Below are 25,688 nucleotides of genomic sequence, written 5' to 3'. Positions count from 1 at the left end.
CTCTTTTGGCAAATAAAACAGCATATACATAAGAATAACTCTGACAGATGGGTGTGTGTACGCATGTAAAGTACCACATGAATGAATAATGTTGAGGATAGATTAAGAATAATTAAACATTCAGCAGAAAAGCTGGTTTAAAATTGACTAATCACAATATTTTGTAAATATTTTTGAAAACATTACATACAGCACTGTTTAAGCCCATCTCTTCTGTATATTTTAAGTCCTTTCATAAGACTCAGGCCTTTGTTTTTTTTTGCGAGTGCCTCAGTAGTGGAGCCAACGGCTCAAGGCCTAATTAAGTCCCACCAGATGGAAGGGTGTTGGTGTAAGCCTACAACAGACTGTAAGACGACTGATTATCTCATCTGCAGATTTAAAATTATCCAAAGGTTATCACTGAAAATGCTATTAGACACTGAAGATTGGTTGAATTTCCCAGACTGGCCATTACATTTTACTGTTGTTAATGTTTACTATTGTACACGAAAGTTGATTGTGTCATATTCAATATAGTCATCATTTGCCAAGACCTAGTGATCATAATTGACTACAACTGGTAGTTTCTACTTGCCAGGATATAAGGACCAAGTTATCTGGACGTGTCACCACTTTGCCAAGTCTTGGAAGAAGGCCCAAACCGTTACATTCTGCTGGGATGAAATTGGTTTCGATGTTGAGGAACAACCCAGAAACCACAAAAGTTCAACTGTGGCATGAACAGGAAAGTGCTGTAATACTAGGGCCAATGTCCAGTGAGTTTTACTTCATGGTGAACTGAGAAGGTTTCAGAAAAAAAACCCTGCTACAAAATCAACACTTTCAAGCTGAAATTTACACCTGCCCACACGAACAGGACAAATGACTTCTGGAGTTTTACCAGTCAAAGAAACAATGATTGAGTTATTTGGCCACAATGGCAAGAGGTATGCTTGTTTAGGTATGTTTAAACCTGAGGCTTTCAAACCTAAGAACACTGTATCAGACATCAAGCATGGTGGTGGCAGCACTTCTGTTGTGCATGGAGTAATGAAGAACAAATGTCATGATCCTATGTCTTTGACACAGTTTGTGAGTTTATGATGGTTTTGTGAATCTTTCTTTTGGATTGAACAGATTTTCATCTTCTTGTCCTGTATTAGTTAGTCTGTAGTTTTGTATTTCCTAGTGCATCTGTGTTTAATATTTCTATTTTTTAGTTTTTGCCTGCTCTCATGTCTGTTCTGTCTTCAGCATCTCCTGCTGCTTTCTGTTGTGTGTTTTTTCTCTCCAGTCTGTCGTGTGTTTCCATGTTTATCCCCGTCCTAATGTCAAGCTTTTGTGTCCTTGTCTCAGTCTCTCGTCTCTTGTTTTTTGTTGTGTGTTTTCAGGTCTCCCGGTTCTGAGTTTCCAAGTTTAGCTTTTTACCTGATGTCTTGTATTTTTTTATACCATTTTTGAAACTTTTAAGTCACAGCATTAAAGTTGCTTTTTTTTCAAGTCATATCCTCGACTCAGAGTCCTGCATTTGGGTCCTAGTCTGCCTGCCACACAGCCATGAATGACATTCAGATTCTTCAGCTTCGCCTCAAATCAACACCTAGCTGTTTGAAACTTGGACACAGTTGGGTGTTCCAGTTGGACAATGATCTCAAAGACACATTAAAACTGGTTAATCGATAAAGCAGTCTATCATTAAGGTTCTGGAATTACCAGCACTATAGAAAATTTGTGGACTATGGTTAAAATGAACTCCATCAATCTGCCAGAATTACAATAGAAGCTTTTTCATGGCTACCAAAAGCATCTTGCCAAAGTGCAACTTGCTAAGGACATTAATAGAGCCTGTATGAGCGTTTACGTATAGCTTTGACCCTGTGTGGATTGGAGAAAATCCCCCAAAAAGTCAAATGTCTGCAGTCAGTACTTGAGGCTTTTTTAAAGTCATTAAAGACAGAATTCATTAAAGGTTATCTGATGACATGATGGCATCAGATAACAATGTACAAGCTCTACTTCCAATATAAACAGAAAAGATAATCCTGAGACCAAAAGCAGTGGTTGAATCACAGTGGCTACGTCCATGTTTTATCCCATCTGTGTAATACAGTCATCATTTCTTCTAATATTACCCTACATTAACCTACTACAAGTTTCACACAGCATGTAGTTCAAATCACTGACAAAGACTGGAAGATGTAAAAAGCAACTATAAGGCGCATATGTCAAATACAAATAGCAGTTAAGAGCGATTTCATTATGCAAAACAAATAACCAACACATCAAAGTCACCTCTTTTACTTTAAGAGATTTCTTTAGAAAATCTAGGGAGATTTTATGTTTTTGATTAATGGTGACTGGAAATGTAGTTGCTGGCAGAGCTGCAGGTTCACACGAGGATTTTACTATAGAAATGTTTAAATCGGTACACAAAATAGAAACCGTAAAATGAAAAATACTGGCAGCAGCCAGCGTCGACCCTCAGCCTCCTACTGGATGCTCCCATGGTATCGAATTCAAAATCCTTTGTCAGCTTTTTCTCCAGTTATCGCATTCACAGAATTTTCAAAAAACTTGACCTCTGACCTCCAACCTCGAAGTCTAGGTCACTGAGATTAAAATTTGTCGAAGATACACCTACGCTGTCACTTTGAAACTCCTGCATCGCTTCTTTCTTGAGTCATCGTATTCACAAATTTGGGTGTCAACATTGCTTGCCCACCCACCCGTATGGTGACAACAAAACCCCCTTAGTCTTTTTACATTCATAAGATACTGACTGAAGCCTAGTAACGTTTGAAATAAAGTAACATATGCCTCAACTCAGTCATTTTTTTTTTTACTACTTTATTCACAGACAGATTTCATTGGCAGACAAAATATACAGATCACAGTTGGTTTTGTTCATCTAACATATAATACGCTCCCTTTCACTTGTTTTGACTTTAGTCCAGTCTCTGACTCTGGACTAAGGCTTTAAACGTGGTTTTACAAAACATTCTAAGAGTGCTGTTTCTCTTATACATAAACACATGCAAGGGAAAACAAAGGTTAGTCTAAAACGATTCAGAAAAGTAGTGGGGACGGGGGGGGACGGGGGGGGGGGACGGGGGGACGAGAGAGAAGAAAAAGTGTGACAAATTAGAGGTCAAAAAGAAATATGGGTCTGTGTTTCAAGGGCAGAATATTATTCCCAAAGAAGAAAAATAGTAAGTGTAATGCCCAATGCAGCCTGGTCTAAAGTCTACTGTGCGATAGTGCTTTTTAACAGGATGAAGGCAGAAGCGAGGAAGCAACAGGTAAGCAAGAGGCTAAAGATGCAAGCAAGCTACTAGTCATCAACAGTTACATTACACTGAACATGAGAAAATATAAATAAATGAATCCATGTTTGCTCAGGAAGGCAATACCTCATGCTTTGTGTAGATAACTAAGGAAAACAACGTAACCTCAAGGGGAGCACAACAAAACAACATGGGGAGAAAGTCGTCTCCCCCGGCAACGGTAACCATCATACAAATCCCCAAAGAGGAGATGTCTTGAAATCATTATTTTTGGCTTAAGGCCTTTGCTACATGGAAAATCCTGTGACATAACCAGCAGCTTAGTATTGCATCACACTTTAGGGTAAATATTACCTAATTCGAAACAGAATAAAGGGGAGGTACTGAAATAAAATTAAAAACAAAACAAAAACAAGTAAAGTGCAACTCAGACATGATCAGATCCACAGGAGGTTGCTACAGTGGCTGGAGACATGACTGGTGATGTGCCTTTGTGTGGGCGGGAATCTCACAGATGACAGTCGCGTTTACGCTTCATCGCAGATAACCGTCTCCACCACAAATGTATTCTCAAAGTGGCGGATGTGGTGGCAGTCCTTCGTGTCACGCTTGTTGATGCCTATGAGGGAAAATGGGGCGAGACACAGAGAGGCGATCAGCCGAGTCGCTGAACTTCAGATACAATCACAGCTTAAACGATAAACCTCTTAATCCCCCAAAAGAAAACAAAAACACAGGCATGTATCAGCTCTTTTTAATGGCCCCATTAACCCCAACGTACGCCTGCGGGTGACGCGGCGGTTCAGGCGGTACGTGTCCTTCCCGTTGCACAGGCGATAGATGAAAGGTCCCAGCTGACGCATGTTGTGCACTTTGCCGGTCACCACCATCTCTTCATGGATGATGTAGGTCTGAGGCAAGTATGTGCCCTTCTGCAAGAGACACAGTAACAAGCTCGGTGGGAACACAAAGGGGCTGATGATGCTGCAATACTAATTCTTGAGGGGACTGACATCTGTGGAAATTTTCCCGAGTGACTTTTAATGCTGGCAAATTGTAGCAGAGGAATATTTCCAGTTAAACAACACCAAAATGGTGTATTAACTCAAATTAATTTTAACTTTGCCAAAAGTATCAACTCCTTCGAACATCAGCAAAGAAGGTTAAATTTTTTTTTTCTTTAAATTAAAAAGCTTGGGAAGCTTCGACAGACTTACTAAGCCATGCTAGTTGTTAGTGTGTCCACATAATAAGCAGTGTATCAATACATCACAGAGTACACCAACGATATTACAAATAAAGGAAGAAAAGAAGTGGGGTGGTTTTCTTCTTATTCATTTCTTACACTGCTAAATATGTTAGCTTCCAGCATTTGGTAACAGCTGGAGATGTCGCCTAAGATTGGCTGTGTTACCTTGACATTGATAAGCAGCTCCCAGAGGTTGCGCGGAGGCATCACAATGGTGGTGTTGAGCTCGATAACGTAGCACTTGTCCAGAGCAATGTCATGATATGCAGTCAGTCCCTGGAAACAACAACAAAGCAATCTAATTATGACCAGTTCTCCATTACTGTAGCGTCTTTAGCTTACAATGTAAAGCACCTTTAGCTGACTAGAATTTCATTTGGTGCTTTAACAATAAAATTAAACTCTCATTCTCATTTAAAAACAAAAGCAGGTCAGTATTTCACTGACTGAACTTTGATATTTAAAGTAAGTCAGTAATGTTAGCTTTTCTGTATATTTTGCAACTTTTGTGGTTGAAAGATAAAGCCAACGTGGAATCGGTGAAGACCGCAGTTCCTCAAAAGGCCACTTGTTTACAACACAGTTTTGTGTTTTGTAAAAAAAAAATAAAAAAAATATATAAAAAAAAAAATTGTAAAAAGCCTTAAATATGAATGATTATCAGGCTCACTGTATAAGTGCATGGGGCTACATCATTTATTTACTTATTTTCTCAGCACCAAGTAGCAGGTGTCTGTGTCTGCAGTGCAATAAACCCATGTCGTCTATGGATGCACTTTGCTAACAAAGCTAGTTAGCATTAGACGACAGCTTTGCACTTTGGCCAAATGAGCAATGAGTATACAGTATAGTTAGAGTCCACTTTCTGCTAGCTGTATGCTTCTTTCCGATGCTCTGCACTCATTCCCTCTGATGCAGCCGAATGAGCAATGAAATCTGCCTCATGTTCATATTTTCCCCCAATTCTTGTCAGCTGACAAAGACAACGAATATGAAGTCTTGTTTTTAAAGCAGCCTATGAGCTGTGTGGAAAAACTCTAGCTGTTCTATACTCCTGGACTGCAGATTTTCATGAACTCAGACAAACTCCATGTTCACATTTACTAGAAGAAGAAAAAAAAAGAAGTTATCATACTGAAAAAATGTTACAACCCACATTTTGGCTCAGAACTGCATCTATGTGTGTTGTATTTGAGGCTGAAACTTGAAATAGACATTCTGGAGACATGCGAGTCTGGCGTTAATGTGTCTTTAAGGGGTAGAATATCAGACCTATATGTAACATGTGTATATTTGTCCTCACTCTGTGGAAATCATGGATTATATCAGCAGGGTCACTTCCTCCAAAGTGAGGCACGGGCACAGTGATCTTCTCGTAGTTGTCGGCCAGGTAGATGCCGACATTCTCCTCCAACTCCTGACGGCCACGCAGCGGAGCGTACACAGAGTCTTCATACAGCACCCTGCAGTGAAACAAGTTCTCCTCTGGGATCTACACACATGCACACAGATCAGCTTTTAATGCAACACAGCAGCCAAGAAACACGACTGCAGCAACATTATCCGTCTCAGATGGCAGTGATTACAATTATTTATTGTTTTTAAAAAGAAGAACATTTTCCCCCCATTTTTTAGTGCAGTGTTTCATTGCAAGGCCAACAAGGGCACACATATGGCACACTGCAGAGCATAATCGAGTCTTACATGAGGTATGAAGTAGTAGCGGTAGACAAAGATGGAGGCTAAAACCAGACCAGCCATGAAGACCACCAGACCAAACGTCAGGCAGCACAGGCCATTGAGAGGAGACTTCTTGGGCCGCAGGGGTAGGACCAGCTCCTCCTCATCCTGGAGGACACCACAAATGCATACATTAAAACTTCGAGAAGTGCACAGAGCAGCATTTCTAGCCAGCTTCGATTCGATCGCGTGACGGGTGGCTGAAAAGAAATCTGAATTTAACTGCAGGAATTAGCAGCACGGATCTCGGACAGGAGGAAAGGCTGACGGAGACGGCGGGTAATAAAAACTTGACTTAGATAGTGAGTAATCTTCCCAGACGCCTCCAGTCTCGCAGCCCATCTGCTGATGCCACGCACCCAGCCAGTGTTTGGAGGGTGGCACTACACACAGTTAGTCATTATTGTTGTAAAAGGAAACGCGCACACACACAGCGAGTGGCTACTATCTGAGAACTGGCTCAGCGAATTACTGTAGATGTGCTGCAGAGTAACTACAGCAGGAGAAATTATCTTGTGAAAAGCAGACTGTAAGGAAACAAAGGGCTGCTATTCTTAGCTGGAGCTATGAAGGGAAAAATAACAACTGTGTGCATGTGAAAAAAAAGACTCTTTGAGGATACCTCAAAGAAAAATGATGGCAACTGTGTTTGCGTGTGTTCCTATTATTATTATTTTTTTTTAAAGGGAGATGACTTCAAAATGCTTGAAAGCTTTCACCAACCACCCCCCTCACCCCACCAACATTGCGTGGTATGGCCCGAGTGCCTAATTTCAGGACACCGCTTTTGCTATTTGAGCTGAATTTGATTCTTCAAGCCTTTGTTCTTTGGAGGGAGCATTTGGAGGGTGCACAAGGACAAGGAGACAGCAGTGTATGTGTGAAGGCAGACTTTTGCAAGTTCTTTGTGTTCCTCCGTCCCACTGAGATGGGATCGTGGCAGCAGCTGAGTGCGTGTCACACCATGAGGCCTTGTCTGTCTGTCTGTCTCCTGTTCAGTACATTTGGAGGAGCGCAAGTCACTCAGGGGCCGCAGCTCTGCACTCCTGCGATATTCACTTCCTATGCAATGCCGGACGCCTCCTCTGTATTCTGTCGGTGTTTGTCGTCTCTGCTGCTCAGCCATGTATTTTTTAATAAGAGTGATGCAGGGGGATTCCGCAGCACAGCAAACTTCAGGACTCCGCAGCTCTGCCTCCCTTTAGAGCTGTGACAAATAATCCTGCATGCGCTGCAAGCCTCGGCAACCCATCTGCCATTTTGTCATCCCAAAGCTCTGCATTTCTTGCATTCTACCCCCCCCCCCCCCTTTTTTTTTTTTTTTTTACCCCCCCTACCCTTTTTTGAAAGCTTGGGGGTTTTGTTTTTGTTGAATACATCAGCACTGCAGGGGAAATCGACAGATAAACCAAGTACAAAGCCTTTAAATTGGTACATTGTGGCTTTTTGCTGTGCTTTTTGCACATTGGAATAACTTGCATCAAACGTGCACAAAGCGCGCTGGCGCACAGGAAAGCGTCACAGCAATGACATGTTTTTGTTCCCAACCAAATGTCGATAGATGCTGTCAAAAAAAGGGGGAAAAAAAAATCCCCCTGCTGCTGCTCATGACCGAGCAGGCGCAGGCTGCCCTGCGGACCAAGCAGGCAGGTGAGCCTGCTGGACACACAGCAGGCATCGCGTTACATAAAGACCATCTACACACAAGAGTTGATATCATGCTCGATTATAATGGGTTAAATGTGAACAGGCGACTCTTTTGCTCACCATCGGATGAGGAATGAGGATCTCGGTCTTGTCGCCATCGCTCTCTTTTTCCACTTTCTGTCCCGAGACAGCCTGGAAACTGATCTTCACCATGGCTCCGGGGTAGTGGGGCGGTCACTGCTCGCCTGTCTATCCGCTGCAGGTGACTTCACTCTCGGGCTGTGTTGACGATAGCTGGCCACCTTTCTCAGACAGATCCCTTACTCTCGCCCTCTTTTCTGCTGTCACCACCGGGGTGCCTCTCTGTTTTTGTCTCTGCCCACCGGAAGTGTGCTTTTTTTAATCGTCCTTTAAAGGACCAATCTGCCGCTTTACTGTCTACTGTTCAGAGGAACAGCTTTATTAACGAGACAAACAGTTTCCACATAAAACTAAGGCTGTAGCTATAATGATATTTTATAATAATATATGCTGATATATTCAAACTTATCTACCCTCAGCTTAAATTTCTGCTTGAAATTATTAAAATCTTTTAAAATTAACTAAACCTATCAACAGAATATGAAGAAACGGCTAAAGTCTGTGTGCAAAATATCCATCTATCCATAATTAACCTAACCCCACTAATTGCATGTCTTTAGACTGCGGGATCAAGCCAGAGTACCCAGCGATAACCCACGCAGACACGGGGAGAACATGCAAACTCCACATAGAAAGGCCAGATGGTGGATTCAAAACCACGACCTTCTTTCTGTGAGGCAGAGTGGTAACCGTGCTATGTATGCACTGTGTTAAAGAAGTATGGAGTGGCCGCTGTACTACCACTTTGTACCACAAGATGATGTAGTGAGTAATTATTAGCCTTTTCTCACACTTCTGACCCTGATCTGGTTGTCTTCATCAGTGACTGTATGAAACGGTCATCGGTCTGCATCCACACACAGCTTAATGTGTTCATTTCTCAGCGTCTCAAACTTTTTCTCAGACTGGCTCTGATTTCATGCACATACATGATCTTGAAGAGCACTTTATGGTTTGACACTTAACTTTTGATACTTAAGTAGTGATAGGTCAGTTTTCCAACAACAGTATTTCTACACTGGAATATTGCTACGTGGTGTGGTATAGGTCCTGCCTTAATATAGCGAGAAACCAGGGTTCTGTTTCTTCAGGAATAGTTCTCCAAACTCCTTGAAGGACATTCAAAACGCTTCTTTGCATGTTTCTGCCTTTTGGTCTGTTCTCTGTTAAGATGACCCCACACTGCTTTCGTAATGTTGAGGTCCGGGTTCTAGGGACACCAATCCGTGACTTGTAGAAAAACACACAGTGGAACACTCTCTAGATATGGGTTTACTGCACTGGCAGAAAAATGAAATTACTGCCAATCAGATGCTTTCTAGATGATCTTTCACAGTGGATCAAAATCTGACAGTTGTGTGTTCGTAATTCCATCAATTTTGGTAAAATCACAAACCATGACAGACCCTCCACTGTGTTTTACAGACGACACTACATTCACTGTTCTACCTCTCGCCTGAAGTCCTCCATAAACATGGATTCAGACACCGTTTATCTGTTGTAGCGTTAAGGCCTGAAACTTCTTTCATCCTCCACTTTTCTAGCTTCCTTATTTAATAAGGACACCCTTCACACCATGCTGGGATATTATACGTTTTGAGCTAACAGCTCCTTAGGAATCACCTTGGTGTTTCAGAAATACTATTTTGTGTCTGTCGCCATTTTATCTTTGGCAGTTTCCATAGGTTCAACTAAAGAATGGTAACAAAGTTCCTAAAGATTCAATTACAAATTTTGCTTTTTGTAAGTTGTCTGTTTTGCATAGACTGAGCGATTCCCATCTTTATGTTAGAAGGATTCATCAGTCAGTGTTAATGGTCAGGTACAAGGACTGGACTGAAAATGAGTGGAGAAATTAGAAAAGGCTATTTACAAGACACTTGACTTTGTAATGCTTTTACCAAGTACCCACATGAACCTTAGAATCACAGAGCACACATACAATCAACAGCCGAGACTTTGATAGTCAGAAGGAAAGCAACAACAGGCTTTGTTTTATTCCAAATACTTTTTTTGTTTGTTTTGTTTTTATTCCTTTATTTCGATTGTAGGGCCCAAGCCTTTGACACTTCTGAAAGCACCCACACGCTCGTTGCTGAAACTGGAGTCAAAGCCAGCGTACAGCCATGTAGCCAAGAGTTCAACTGGACATTTCAATGTTGTTAAATAGCTGGAAAAACCAATTCCAGTACAACATCTTTAGTACAGCATCATGCACAGCCAGTGGAGCAACATGCTTGTTCAATGCTCATGGAAGAACTATGGGCTTCTGGTTTCTGTCTAAATTGCTTGAATGTGTTGACCATAACACGTTGCCCGAGTTCAGTGTAAATGCAGAAAAATCTGTGGTTTCATCAGTTTTGCTCAGTACCATGAGGACAATCCAAGATGCCCAAAGTACTCTGCTACCCACAATGCTTTACGCTCACAATTGTACTGGAATTAAATCAACCCTCTGAAGAGACAGGCTCAAACACAAGGGAAAAAAAGGGTGTAGGGGGTGGGGTAAGAATGTGGAAAGATGTGCTGAGTTTCCAAAGTCCTAATGAGGTCACCCCAGAAGTACACTCACTGTGGGGCTGCACAGCACTCCAGGGCCTCATGCCAAACAGTGAGAAAGAAAGAAAAAAAAAAAAAAACAAGTTAATGAAGAAACTGGGGAAATCTTCATCACCCTAACTCCAGTAAGTGATGCTGATCATCCAGTACTTCACAAAGTGCACAAACACACAGGCTTTAATGTTTCAGTAAATGCTCTGCGCCTACATCACCTCCCCCAATACATATTCAGCAGTCTGAGTCTGAAATACTCAAAAATGTAGATGGAGAATAAAAAGAAGATTAAGAGATCCAGAGCTAATACAATGACATTCCTCTGCTGGACAAATTGTTAATATCCTATAAGGTTAGCTAAACGTGAGCTGGCCCTTCAAAGTATGTACAAAGAAACCCACCAGCAATCAGCAGTAAAATGAAATGCAAAAACAATGTCACTTAACTTGTGTTGTTTTTTATGGTTTAGAAAGCAATTTGATTACAATTAACCGAAAACATTATGTTTAAGGTAATATATATAATATATATCCATGTGTCAAGGTTAAACAAAAATCTACAAAGCAAAAGAAAAGAAACAAAAAGGCATATGTACATGTTCATCCTGTCCCAGAAAACAATAAAAATGTCCATGTCTTGGGCTTCACCAGAATTATACCTTTCCTCCCTCCCTGCTTTGCGCCTGTGCTTCATGTGCCCTGTGGTGACGAAGCACACGGGAGGTAAACGGTGCGATGGCGTCTGAGAGTTCGCCCCTGTAAAACGAGCCGCTGTTGCTTTGTTGGATGAAGGCATACATGTTGCTGTGATGCACACAAATTTCAGTTTGTGGCACTGAACGTGGGTGCCGGGCTCGGCAGGCCATCACAGAGCCGACGCCGGGCACAGCAATGGATCTGTCACATTTCGAGGCATGCAACGACCACACACACACACACACACACACACACACCAATGTTCAACTTGCTCGTACCATTTCCAAGACATACACACATTCTTGCAGCATGTGTGTATGCATGTTTTGTTTTTTTTGTAATACGCATGTTTGTGTAAACGGGTCCATTTTTGTTGCAGGAAGTCTGCCTTACTTTAAATGCACGGATATTTTCTGCCACTGTGTTTGATGGGCTGTGGGTTGTGTCAATATAATATACCGTAAATGTCTCGATGTGCAAGAAAGCAGCAGCAACTATTATTTTCTCTTTTGAGGGAAAAAGACTGAAAGGAACAAAAAGAAAAAAGTTCCGGGGTGCAGAGGAGCTGGCAACTTCCTGACGAGTTGATACGAGTAGATTTGTTCTTCTTCTTTTCTTTTTTTTTTTCTTTTTTTAATTTGTTTCTTACATTTTGTTCAGAAACCAGAACAGCAGCTGCTGATGGGGTCCATTAAGCAAATGTTGCCTGGATGATGTCCAGACATGGTCCTGGTGGCTCCCCCCCTAAACTTCTGCACGCTCTTCGCCTCAGGCCTCCTGAGGTGCAGGCTTCTTAAGATCCCTGATCTGTTTGACCAGGTAAGTCTTTTCATCGTTGAACTGTTCGTCTTCTGTCCTGTCGTTTTGGAACTTGCTCAGAAACTCGATGAGTTTGGTCTGGTTCTTCAGCAGGATGTCGAGGATGGGCTGTGTCTTGTTCGGGTTGGCCACAAACACCTGTGGAGAGAGACAGAAAGAGGGAATTTTTCATGATTTTGTTTTCTACAGAATCTGTATCTGTGGTGCTAGCAGGACCACATGTGCTCACAAGAAGAGGCTCACCAACACTTCACCAAATAACTCACTAAATAGTAACAATATATATTGCACTATTGATTATATTAGTAACCGAGTACTCTGTTATTCCATCGATTAATGAAAAATCTGATGAGAAATACTTTTGTCCTATTAATGAGCAATAATAAATATTTCAAAGAGAAAAGAGGATCTTTCAGAATAAAAAGCTCAGATTTGCCAAAAAACAAACAAAAACAACAACTAAACCCTTTGACTGTACGTAGAGGTCATATTAAAAATTTATTCTTTAAAGAAAACATTTTCTTAAATGCAAAAACATAAATATCTCAAGTAGAGTCATATGTCAGAGTTGAATAAAATTCGATGCATATACAACAAGGTAGAACAGGTGTGTGTTCATGTGTTTTCATTGTAAGCCTTTAAAGAAGAAAGTGGTGGCTGCAAGAAATGCGAGCATACCAGCATTTTGAAGTGTGCTCTGTGCTTTGATGCCAAATTCTTATACTGCTGCTATGAAAACATAAATGATAATAATAACATTAATATCAACAACCCTATCCTGGACAGGGTGAACTGTTCCCTCAATGGTCTTCTCATAGGGGTCTTCTGAATTGCTCTTTGTCTGGTCCCTCACCCAGAACCAATTTTCCATGGGAGACCCTACCAGGGGCCAAAAACAAACAAAAGAAAAAAAAAAAAAAACCAAACAACATCGCCCCTGGGATCCCTGGGACACACAAACCCTTCAACCACGATAAGGTAGAGGGAATCTAAGTCTCTCCCTTAGACATAGGATGAGAAGCTCAGCCATCCGGGAGGGGCTCAGAGTAGAGCCACTGCTCCTTCACATCGAAAGGAGCCTTTTGAGGTGGTTTGGGCATCTGACAAGGATGCCCCCTGGGCGCCTCCTGGGCAAGGTTTTCCCGGCATGTCCCACCGGGAGGAGGCCCCGGGACAGACCCAGGACATACTGTAGAGATCATATCTCTAGCCTGGCCTGGGAACGCCTTGGTGTTCCAACGGACAAGCTGGAGGAGGTGGCTGGGGAGAGGGAGGTCAGGGCTGGGCTGCTGCCCCACGATCGATGTATGTATGGATGATAATAATACCAATGTGTCCAACCTAACAACCCTCAGGTCAGTGGCTCAGAGTTTTACTGGCCCATATACATTTTTATTTTTTTTATTTTTTTTTAAAGCTATTTTTTCTTATTTTTAAATATTAATGTAATTTAGTGAACACTACAATTTATGTTTCATTTTCAATCTGAAAAATGTTTGAAATAAATATGATCTAGTGCATCCCATGTCCGCCATGAGACTCACCCCATTTGCTGCATGTACGTTAAACTGTGCCTGTGTCGTCATCACTGCTGCTGTTGTGTTGTCAGTGTTTGTTTAAAACTCTGTGGGCTTAATGTTGTCAGATTTCTTTATTCACACGTTGCTCCTAAATACGTTTGTACTGCAGGTCTGTTTTTAGTCACAAATGTAGTTGAAATGCTCATGTTTACATTGTTTAACACATCGATGCGCTGCACAGCTGTGCGTTAAATGAAGCACTGAAGCAAAACATTTGTGTCAGGAATTTTTTATAATTGAATTACTCCATGAACTGGTGCAGCTCTGTCTTGAACTGCAGGCAGTGACAGTAGTCTGTGCTCTGCATTGCAGGCTCAGTGAATTCAGCGTATTGGCACATGAATCAGTTCTCTACCTGCTGCTTCTTCCACTAAGCAAAAGAAAGCAGAACAGAACTAGAAATGATCCACATGAAAAGTAGAAGAAATTAGAAGAAAGTCTGCCTGATGTCTTGAATAATTTACACAACACTATTAAATCAGGAAGTGCATTAAGCACCTTAATATTTTCTTTACCCCCCTCAAGCCTTGCCTCTTCTGTAGAAAGGACTAGCATACAGTGCTTTGATTCTACCTTAAAAACGTGGAAAGCCTCGAACTGGATGTTGCGGCTCTTGTCCCGTAGCAGGTTCATCATGAGTTTGAGATTCTCTGGCTTGCTGATGTATTTTGTCATAATGGTGAAGTTGTGCCGGTCGAGGAGCAACTCCCCCAACAACTAGAGAGAGAAAAGAAATAAAAATGTATTCCATCAGTGTATTTCTTCTACTATATTTAAATAAGTAGTCACGCTTTACTCGTTTGTATATAAATCATTAGTGATCATGAATAAGGCAATAAAAATGTGTTTGAGAATCACCAGTGGTCAAACATCTGGATTACAGATTTAGTCATCAAGTACTCAGTCTTCAGACTGAAATCGAATTAAACACTCCAAATATGAGGCCAGTGAAGGAGCCATTAAAGCTCTTTAAATAACCACATAAGTTTGTGGTCTAACCACTAGATGGCAGTCATGTTAAGAGTGATTCAGAGAAACCCAACACTAGAAACCATTTTTAAATAGCTCTCTGAATAGAGTTGCACCACTACTTGAAACCTCTTTACTGGCACAATCCTGGGCTCTTACCTTGAGGGACTGCCTTTTAGTCACGTAGTTTTCTGAGTGGAGCAGCTTCTCATATTCACTAAAGAACTAGAGCAGCAGAGAAAGAGGCAGTGAGGCAGACAAAATACAAGTGGTCAGCGAGAGAGGCAGTCATCTAAATGCTTCAAGCGGTGTTTTCACAATTACATCTGTATCTTGTATCAAAACACTGTGACAGGAAAATGAGAGCTTTTCCTCTCACGGACTGACAGCTATGTTGTGCTCCCAGCCTGCAAATTATCGCCCAAATGGCTGGTTTGATGTTGTTAGAAAAAGAGATTGCCAGCATCTTAAACCGCCTGACTAACAGAGACAGACCTAATTCACACGTAATTGGTCAAAAGAAACTGTTTTTGTTTTTTAATCTAAAGCTTATAGTTGTCTCAAACACTATCCTTGGCAGGGGTGAGGCTATATGGTTTATTTAAGAGTACATTTTTTACATATTTTGATCTAATCTAGATATTTTTAGTTAAATGTGAACTTACTCTGTCATAATGTTGTTCCAGAAACTCTGCGCTGAGTAGCTTGTGTCTTGTAAGGAGGTCCTGGAAACAGACAAAGCCAACTATCAGCGACACATTCAGACCTGACAGTTATGACTGGGTCCCATCTGTCTCCTATTTGTACAGCGCAGATACAAACCACAACCCAAAGAAATCCATTTACCGTACGTTTTGTCACTAAATGAACCACTCTGAAGCTAAAAATTAGCGAGAAAAGACATGTCAGCTCACTGTCTGATGACTGAAACTGTTCCAAGACAGCAGACAAATGCTTTATTACAATGGTTTATCAAAGTTATCTCTTGCTGGATGGAATGAACACGTTTACTGTCAAGACTAACATGCCAGTAAATGTATTCAATAAGTAAAGGTGTGAAAGTCTTTTTGAATAGCACAAGATTTAAAATAGTCAAAGAACTCCACAGTAACTACACAGCTTGTTTGGTTTCTATCAAAGCTAACAAAGGGCCGTGCACTTAAAACACTTGACTACTTGGATTTATCAGGTTTTTCCTTTCTTTTCTTTTTTTTTTAAATATGTGTCTAGAAGAAAACCCCTCTCACTCACAGCAGTAATCATCCTGCTTCAGTTCACATCGCTGTCTTGTACTTAGTGACTTTGTTGCCCGATTTAGCCATTTTCAGATACCCTTTAGTGGAGAATCCCCCCCCCCCAAAAAAAGAATAAAATAAAAAAAATCTCTCAGCATGACAGAGAACAGCTGTGTGTCATGCCAGGGGAATAAAGTAATAAACTTTCTGTTGCTTCTTACACTCTCTTTGAGTGATTATTTTACATGTACTACAACTTGGCCCTCGATTTGCATGCTCAAAGCTGGCACTGGCCTGTCGTCCCCATCCTGAAAAAATACCATCTTAAACATGAGCTGCTCCAATGGGAGACTGAAGTAGCAAACTACAAGTAAGGGCTTACATAATAATATAAACAGCTATTTAAACTGTCATAAACATAAAAGCATGACCAGGTTTTCCCTTTTGAATCTAAGAGGCAGATCATGAGAGCTGAAGTGTTGAGATCTGGTTTTTAATTCAAGGCATTTGGTGACTGTGCTTTGTCAAGTCTGTTTTCTTTAAGCTGTTTAGGCAGTTACAGCTATGAGGAACCATAGATGTTTTAGAGCATTACTTCAATAGATTAACAACTTTGCTGACTTACTTTGAAAGTGGCAAATGCGTCTGAGGCGATGTCGAATGTGGACATCTCCACGTATCTGAAGAAGTCGTAGAATTGTTCTGACCACAGTGTGATTTTGGCCAGTGGCTCATGTCTGATGCACTCCCTCAGCATGATACCGCAGTTCAGTGCAATCTCTGGAGACTCATACCTGCATATAACATCAACATATGGAAAATGATTTCTCATTTTGTATTTCACATGCACGCAAACACAAGCGGTAGGAGGATGGATGGTTTCCTGAAAAACTGAAAACAAGAACACAGTGAGCTGCAAAATGTTTGGCATAATAATGGTGTACAGAACAAGAGCAGGCCGATATGACTACAAATATTTATCACGATATACATTGAAAATTTGCGATAACGATATAACTGACGATATAATTGACACTAGACAAAATACTTTACAACTCCACAACTTTATTAGTGCAAAAAAACTTTGTTGTGTAGCTGACGGACGAAAAGCTAAACCAGTTCCACATCACTGAAGTTGCAGCATTTTTACAAATCAATTCTGGTTCATCCGTTTCATTCAACAATCCGCTTTCGCCCTTCTCATTCTCCGTCGCTGGCATGCTTTTTCCGCCATGTGCATATGAAAACAAAGGCACTGCGCATGCGCGTTTTACCCATATTCTATGGCAATATTTCATTTTCTTATCGTTGCCCAACATTATACCGGTATTACCGTGAACGGTATGATATGGCCCCGCCAGTTTCACATAAAACAGACTTCCAGTGTTTAAACTGAGTGCAGCTAGCCAAAGATCCTTCAGTTTTCAGGAAAGACAAAGCAGGGATAGTGACTGAGCTGGGTGAAAGCTTATGATGTATGTTCTTTCAGAGCACCACTTTACTGCAGACATTTAAATAGTTTCCCTTGGGATTAATTGAACAAACACAAAGAACAGAAAGCTTCAGTCACGTCAAGCTGTGCAGTACAGTAGTGCATCTATTCACCGTGCCCCTGGCACAAAATGACTGATCCTCGTGTCGTGTGCTTGGTTTTCACAAAACAGGTTTAAGAAGAGATTTTTAAATCCTTTGGAGTCGCTAGGATTTCTGCACAGGTGACTCCAAATATTCTCATATCTTCATCCAAGTCAGAAAGACAGAAACAATCTGACTAAACTGACAACATAAAACCAGTTGTGCTTCTCATGTGTTGTATAACCTCTCCACTTACCTTTTCAAACCTTCACTGAACTACTGAATCTGAGAAGCGCAGACTTCCAATTCTATCTAACTGAAACACCTGACATTTTGAGCACAGCGATTCACAAACTTATTCCAGCCTGGACTTGCATGTAGCTTGTTGTACTCTAAAAAACAAGAAAAGTGTAACTGTATATGTTACTAGTAGCTGCTCTATTACTGCAAAATTAGACAAGGTGAAGGGCAGACCAGGGGATATCTGTAAGCGTGGATGAGGTGCACAGAAACGAGCCACCTTCCACAAGGTGTAGCACTCTAGGATGCCTTATACTGGTGTTTTTATAATCTGTAGTGAACTGGACTGCTTGTTCTATTTTTACTTTTCTTATATAGGCAGCAGCTCTCATTTCCCTTTATGCTAGGAAGAAGTTACTTGGTTCCTTGGTCTTTTCAATACCAAGTACTGTTAACAACAACAATTATAATGAAATAATCATTGGGGGGGGGGGGGGGGGGGGGGGGGCAGTATTACTCCGTGTATATGCTCTTACCCTTTAAGCAGCATGAAGAGAATATTCTGCTGGGTGCAAAGATACTCCACCGTGGGTGTCCGAGTACCAATCTGACGCCTCAGGATGTTGTTGAAAATCTGAGCCACATCTTTTTTACCCTGACAGAAAAATACCACATGAAGGCTTAGACAGAACAGAAATGCACACAATAGAGAATTTATACATGAAGTCATTTTACAACAAGCTCTCTGGGTGGAAAGCCAAGGGGCCGTTGTAAATGTAAGGTGTGGTGCTTTATTGCATAACAGCTAATGAACGGCTAGGAATCTGCTGCATTTTTAATTTTCTGCAGTGTGGCAATAAAACCTTGATGAAAGATTCGTTCTCTTGAGGTTTAAACATATTGACAGGAAACAGCACTAAACAGAGGAGCCAAAAAGAGAGACACTGTCGTATACTGGCAAAACTGAACATATAATAAAAGTGTGTAAAGTTATCAGAAATATCAAATTACTGTCACACTTTGATATTGGACTCTTGTGCTTTGCAACTGTTCACCAGGCTTTTCTTTTGAGCAAGGGGGCAGTATGAGCGAGGGTAAAAGAGGAAGGAGGATCACACAGTACAGTGAGTCACACTGTGATGGGGTGAGTCAGGGAAGCCTGCAGCAGTTACCACACACACCATGACATATTGCAGCGAGACATGAGTTTGCTCCCATATCAAAACAGGCAGGTTTGTCATTAATAGCAAGCTGTCAATCCACGTGCACTTTTTCGAAACATCCTGCTTTTTCCTTCTCATACATAGTTTAGTTCCTGCACCATTGTTTTAAAAACAAAATGCTTTAAAAAAACCTTTAAAGAGAAAAACAACAGTACTTTTTATTTTTTATTTTTTTTAAACCACAGTTAAAAGGGAGTACATTTCTGCAGATTTTGCACTGCTGGTCAAACAGAACAAGAGCTTTAAAAACATCACTTTGAAATGTGGTTTGAACCATTTAATGGTGCAGGGTCCTACCAGTCTGTTCCATATCAAGGAATCTAATATTTTTAGCTTTTATTTTTAAGCGATCAATTACATATTTACAAGATGCATACTTAAATAATTTTTTTTACCCAAGTTCAGGAACCTAATTTAATTTGCAGACCCTCTTTCGTCATTTTATCCATGCATCCATTCTCTCTATTCTTATCAGGGTCATCAGGGGGCTGGACCCTACCTCAGGTATTATAGGGAAAGAGGCGGATTAAACCCTAGACAGGTTATCCTTTGACACTAACACAGAGGGCATTTTATATTTAGTTATATCATTTGCTATACTGCATTTGATTTGTGCATTTGCTACTGTGAATTAGTGGGGAAAAAAACAAAAACAAATCATCAGTGAGTGTAAAGTTACTGCAGGTCCACTGCCAACACACAATGATGACCAACAGAACACTGACATGTTAAGCATCATTTATGATCTTGCACATGTGTCTGTCTGCGTACACTTTTGTGTTTGGATGGGAGGGGTTTTCACCCATGGCAGATGCACTCCTCCTAAATCCTGACTGCGTGTTGCTGGAAGCAGATGACACATACTTCTGCCAAATGCCAATTGGTTGACAAGTAGACTGGAATAGGCATGGGAGCAACAGCAGAGTTAACCGGGAACTGCAGAACCGCAAAAAGAAATTCAAAGATAAAAAACAAAAAAAACAAATAGCATGAAAAGCACAGACAGTGCTGAAGTGACACTTTTCATAGTTCTTAACACTGTTTCACTTCAGCTCTTTGTTTATTGGAACTTCACTCTTCTGCACAGCTGGCAGACGGACAAAAGCATAAGCAAGAGTGGTCCACACAACGACTGTACAACAGAGCTCTCTGCAGGCAGATTGGACATCCCCAGAGTGCAAGCATACCACAAACGCAAGAATAATTTTTTATTTTCATTTACTGTTTCCATTTTGTGAATCAAAATAAGGCACATGTCACGACATAAACAAATTAAAAACAACACCTGAAACAATTAGTGGATCAACAAAGTTCCTAAAATAAATAGCAAGAATGGGACAAACATTATGACTTAACACTGTTTTGCTTTCAGATCATCAATATCCATCCACTTATACTGACTGATTAATGTAGGCTTAATTCCTTGTGCTCTCTAGTTGGTTTTATTGTGCGTTCCCTTTATGTTTGCAGTGAGAAATAAAATGTATCCACACCTTTTCAAACTTTCTCACCACAATCTGAATCCTCTACATCATGTGTGCTAAGTGCTAGACCTTACATGTCACTGTAAAGCTGCTAATGGCTTCTAACTGCAGATATTTTATTAGGTTAGTGCCCCTGTAAGACGCATTCTTGCAATGCTTGCATACCTTGGATAAATTGAGACCACTGTTCAATATCTACCACTAGTTCCTGTTCTTTCAACTTCACATCAAAAGTCTCACCTCAAAGTCGATGAGCTGCAGGTCTGCTATCAGGGTGCTGAGTAATCCACTGTTGTAGAGTTCCTGGGCGAGCTGGGCCACTGCTTCTGTCTGGGGCTCTTTTTCATTAGTCCCATACAAGATCTCCTTCATGGCCACAAGACTCTTTGACACCTCCTCTGTAGCCTGAACACACAAATTAATCCAGGGCACAACATCAACATATCAGATTATCTCAAAGTTCAAACAAATTCCTTCAAACTCGTGTCACTAAGTACAGTGAACTCTCTTAGGTGACGGACACTGCACCTGACAGATGAAGAGATTCACCCTACCTTCTCTGCCTTTTTGTCCGAGATGTCGTGCTTCTCGAGCACCGTCATGCTGTCCTTAAGATTCTTGACGATGTCCGCCGGCGACTTGTGGGACTTGCCAAAGGGGAAAGGCATGGCGGAGAGTTACCACGAGTGACCAGGCAGCCGACTGTCCACCTGAGGAAAGAAATGTAAAACAAATCCACCTTTCAGATAAGACCAAGTACAATCACAGAAATGGTAAAACGAGCAGACACAAAACCCTGAACAGGAGAAGTTTGAAAGGTTAAATACCGCAGAAACAGGAAATGTATTGACTGCTGCTGCACTTACAGGTGTGCATGGTAGCAGTAAATGTATCCCTCTACTTGTTACTGTATTCAAGACAAGAAGAGATTTTTTTTTTTTTTATCTTATGAATTAGCGTTTTTGGCAAATGTTCATTGGATAAGCAGAAATGCTGCTCATGTCATTACTCTGGATTGAGCCTTTGATGAAGTTGTATTGTTATGCCACTTTGAGCTGAGAAGTAGAAGTTGGGTGGGGGCAGGGCAGTGGTGCACTCCATATATCCTGTAACAAACACTAACCTACGTAGTAAGTCCCAAAGAAGCTCTCAATACTAATAAAAGTCAAGCTCATGTTAGTTATAGAAATAAATTTGTGGAAATATGTTTTTTTAATGATTTGCACATATCTAGATCTGACCTTTAAAGCTTCATTTAGCAGCTGTAAAAGCTTGTGAAGTTTTTTGGTCATTATTAGTAAATGATTAACTGTGAAATGAGCTTACTATGACACAGGGCCACATAAATGAAGACACCACCTCAGACCTTTGTATACCCGACTCCTTCACTTCAATAGCATACCAAAACAGACACTACATTGCCAAATATACTTTATCAGTTCAAATTTAGGTTTGTAAACACACCCTTTGAGTCACAAATCTATAAAACGAAATCCTCAAACGATACCAAAAAACAAACACTAAAGACCCTAGAAAGGCCACGGGTGATGCAATCGACTGATGTCACCATCTCATATCTCACTGCTGCTCCTGTTTAACTGTGTGACTTAACAAGGACCCCTTTCTACAAAATTCTCCGACCCACCCAACAACCCTAAGTTCACAGGGCAGGGCAAAAGTCAAAGTTTCATGAACAGTCACGAAGAGGCAACACCAGGCCAGTAAACTGTAATCCCATTCTCATGATCAGGTTAGCTGGAGGAAAAATAGAAAGCGTGCTGCCCTTTTAGGACATATTTCCACTTGATGTTTGGTGAATTTAGTGACCTAAAGGTACAAATCTGGCACTGCCACAAACCTGTTTTCCAGCCAGGATCCTCTAAACTGTGCACACAAACCCTGGAGTTGTCACACACTTCCTCTTATATCTTGGCAGGGAGTCCACATTTAGAAAGCAATGCTGGAGCCAGGAATATAAAACCGAGCAGCAACCAAAGTGGGGTGGCAGGCTGCTGCTGTTGCCCACCATTCATATATGATGTGTCATGTGTGACAGAGCTGAAACAGGAGAGCCTTATGTTCCCAAGCGGATGGTTTTTGCTTGCTCACAGCTTCGTTAACGTACACAGGCTTCAGCTTCGCCAGGTGGCCACATGCGTCTTTCGCGCAGGCTAATGCTCGTTAATGTAGGCAGCAGAAGCGCCTCTCTGCTCCTGACCTGATACAGTACCAGTGACGCAAATAGGAGGGAAATACATATGGTGCGTTCAAAATCGGTAGATCACATCTAACCCACAATGACTCCGGTACTAATCAGGAGTCCGAGTAAAATTGTGCCAACCTGACGTCTGTACAACCTGTCCTAACACAGACAAAAAAAAAAAAAAAGACAAAAAGAAAATCCAAACCCGCTCGACCTCTCTTTGGGTAAATTAGCCTAGAAATACTTGTCGTGGCAAGTGACAGTGAATCCTGTCCTATAAGTACCTACCAGAACTCAAACAATACAGTGCCATAGAACAGCTCAACGTTAACCTCACCATCTCTCTCAGTCCAGACAGCAGCGGGTGCCCTGCTACCATCTGAAGGTAAGCTAGCAACCGCTACTCGCTGCTAGCAAGTGCTAGTCAAGTCCCCTGATTTATTTAAAACATTTTCCAAGCGATATATAAAATATATATATATTATACACATCAACACATCTATTTAATGAAAGTATTACCACTCGTACAACTTAAAAGCTAATTGCAAACCTACGGCCCAATAAGCTGTGCAACATAAACCTGACAGTGAGCACCGCCCATCTCTGTTATCCATGCCTGGTTTGTGATGGTGTGAAGTCTGCCAACTTTGCGCAATGTTAACAAAATGGATACTGAATAACATGGAGTCTAGCAAACAAAGGAGCGTTTACCGCAAAGCTGGAACAATATGCCACTTAGCTTTCTTTCATTTCTGCAGGACAGCGAACTTTATTTGTTTGCAAGGTAGCGTGGCCTGTAGTTTTTCAATCACAGTCCACCAAACAACCGTGCTACTGTTGGCTGGCTTATGGAAGTGTGTATATGACTGTGTGTGTGCTGTCGACACACGGGAGGCCTCGGCAGGCCCACTGCTTACAAGCATTTTCCAGCTGCTAAACCTTCATTTACAGCTGCTAGGAGTTGTGGCAATATATTACCAACTCACTAGCTATCATAAGGTAAAAGTGGCTACGTTAATTAGCTAACTCGGCCTAACGTTAGCCAGGCCTGACTGAGGCTCCTCGCGTTAGTGCTTTGAAAACCATGCCTGGCTTTAGCAACTATCAGCAGCAGGCTAGGTTCAGCTAAACCGTTTCCACTTGCTCAGAAAGCTATGCCTGCAAACCACAATTCATAGGATAATATTCACAACACAATACCTTGCAAACGGCGTTTTCACTCGTTTCTCCCGGTTTGTCAAGACAGTAAAAGGCAATCCAGGTGCTCCTCGGACCAAAAACCGCTTTGTTTTCCTTGCTCGTGTCGCCTCCCCTTGTTTGTACTGTTGTTAATTGTGCAGCCCCTGTTTCCTCCTAGTGCTTTCTCTGAGCCCGACTGGTAATGTTAGCAGAGAGCGGCTGTCACTGCAGTGTCGTCTAGCGCCTCCGGTGGTCGCCTCGTGCAACAACAGTGGGGGTTACACTGCAGGGACATGCGAGATCACCGCATGAGGGCGCGCTTGCTCCATAGACAGATCATGGGACCTATAAGATGAATTAGGTAGAACCCCAAGCGACAATCTGCCTGCAAATAAATGTACGTATGAGGTGTCTTAAAAGCTTAAAAGCACTTCCTTTAGCAACAACAACCTTTCACTTGCACTGAACCATATGATCCCACTTCTACAGTTTCCCTGCAACCGTCCAGTGTGCAATATGAATACTAGCATCGGTCACAATCTGTACATGCACTAAACTTCAATAGAAATGTGTCTTCTTGCCTATAAATATCTTCATGTCCTCTGATCAGTAATAAAACGTTCAAGATATTTTACTTTATTACAAACTTTAGGATTATTGACTTAAAATCAGGAAATTTGAAATATTTGTCTTCCTTTTATAACTATTTCAGTGTACAGAGAGCATATGTGGAACGAAATCTTAGCACCCCATTTAAGGTTAGAAACCAAGGCCTTTTAGGATGCAGTTAGCATAAATCTGGAGTACACTGTATCAAATGTCACCTGAAGGAAATATTGTACTTACAGGTTATGATTTGAACTCAAAGCATTATTATTTCATCCAGTTTTGACAAATGAAATGATGTACATTAACACATTTGAAATAAGTCTACATTTTGCTTGAAATAACTCAGCCTTTTCCTTGAATTGTCTACATTTTGCTTGAAATAAAACTGAACTTTGTTTGAAATGGGTTTTTTTTTTAAGTTGTGTGGTATGCTCTCTCTATTAGCACAAACTCTTCCTTAACTCTAAACAAAACAAATATTGGATGCATTGCATCCTTCCAAATTTCTAAATTAATTAGTTGTACTTCAAGTTGTTTTCTAAGTGATGATGCAGTGTATTGCCAACAGCCAGAGTATTTTAAAGCCTCTTGTATAGGAAAAATGTTTTGTTAATGCACAATACATAAAACCATTAACTCCTTAGATATTAAGTTAAGAATGTGCAGGCAGTGGCTTGGGAAACAGACAGCTGTGATTCACTTTAATAACCAAAGCCTCAGGTGAGAGCTAACAGAAGCAGGAAGAGGCTTTAATTTTATAGCTGTCTGTTTAGCTGCATGAAGTGGAGTTTAGCAGCTGTTAGCTCCAAACTCTGTTTTTCATCTAAAGGTGTAGTAAGGGTTCACCTAGAGCTGAAAGTTACATGTTGGGGGATAAGACAGAAGGAGAAGGCTGGTTTCTAAACAAGAGAAGCCTCAGGTGGAGGATAGTGGTGGGATATGGCTGACTATCAAAAAGTAATTGCAGCAAATATGGCCCCCTCATAAAGCATTATCTGCTTTTGCTGGCAAACCTCTAACGAAAAATGAAACCTTGTTTCATCATTTCATCAAATGTTCATCATAATCATCAGATTTGATCTTAACCCATAAACAGTTAACTGAGTAAAGTCAATTGCAACGTAAAATTCAAAGCAACTACATCACCCAGATGGTTTGAGATACCCACTCCCCAAAGCGAACACTGATGGGATTGGCAGTCCTGCATGTCAAGCCCTTGCATACAGGTAACATACCTGGTGTATTTGTGCAGTCTGTTATACTGTAACAATTCAGATCCTC

General features: G+C 41.2%; 2 protein-coding genes across 2 annotated transcripts; both read right to left on the bottom strand.

Moving 5' to 3' along the window:
* Positions 1-3,402: 3,402 nt before the first annotated feature.
* On the bottom strand, positions 3,403-8,252 carry itm2ca (integral membrane protein 2Ca). The gene is made up of 6 exons (XM_085370432.1): positions 8,023-8,252; positions 6,220-6,363; positions 5,819-6,007; positions 4,681-4,791; positions 4,048-4,198; positions 3,403-3,885 (listed from the first exon to the last, which is right to left on the bottom strand). Exons 1-6 carry the CDS (start codon positions 8,113-8,115, stop codon positions 3,794-3,796), a joined length of 780 nt encoding a protein of 259 aa, XP_085226558.1. The 5' UTR covers positions 8,116-8,252; the 3' UTR covers positions 3,403-3,793.
* Positions 8,253-10,014: 1,762 nt separating this feature from the next.
* Positions 10,015-23,988, bottom strand: cab39 (calcium binding protein 39). The gene is made up of 9 exons (XM_085370011.1): positions 23,820-23,988; positions 20,971-21,126; positions 20,657-20,821; positions 18,246-18,364; positions 16,520-16,688; positions 15,325-15,384; positions 14,819-14,884; positions 14,264-14,407; positions 10,015-12,248 (listed from the first exon to the last, which is right to left on the bottom strand). The coding sequence occupies exons 2-9, from the start codon at positions 21,082-21,084 to the stop codon at positions 12,060-12,062; spliced, it is 1,026 nt and encodes a 341-aa protein (XP_085226137.1). The 5' UTR covers positions 21,085-21,126; positions 23,820-23,988; the 3' UTR covers positions 10,015-12,059.
* Between the last annotated feature and the right edge of the window lie 1,700 nt (positions 23,989-25,688).

The sequence above is a fragment of the Diplotaxodon limnothrissa genome, linkage group LG14 (assembly GCF_057381915.1).
Source record: "Diplotaxodon limnothrissa isolate DT_005_m linkage group LG14, D_limnothrissa_male_GT1.1, whole genome shotgun sequence".
NCBI classification, from domain to species: domain Eukaryota; kingdom Metazoa; phylum Chordata; class Actinopteri; order Cichliformes; family Cichlidae; genus Diplotaxodon; species Diplotaxodon limnothrissa.
The sequence above is the reverse complement of the archived record's forward strand: the minus strand, read 5'-3'. Positions and strand labels throughout refer to the sequence as shown.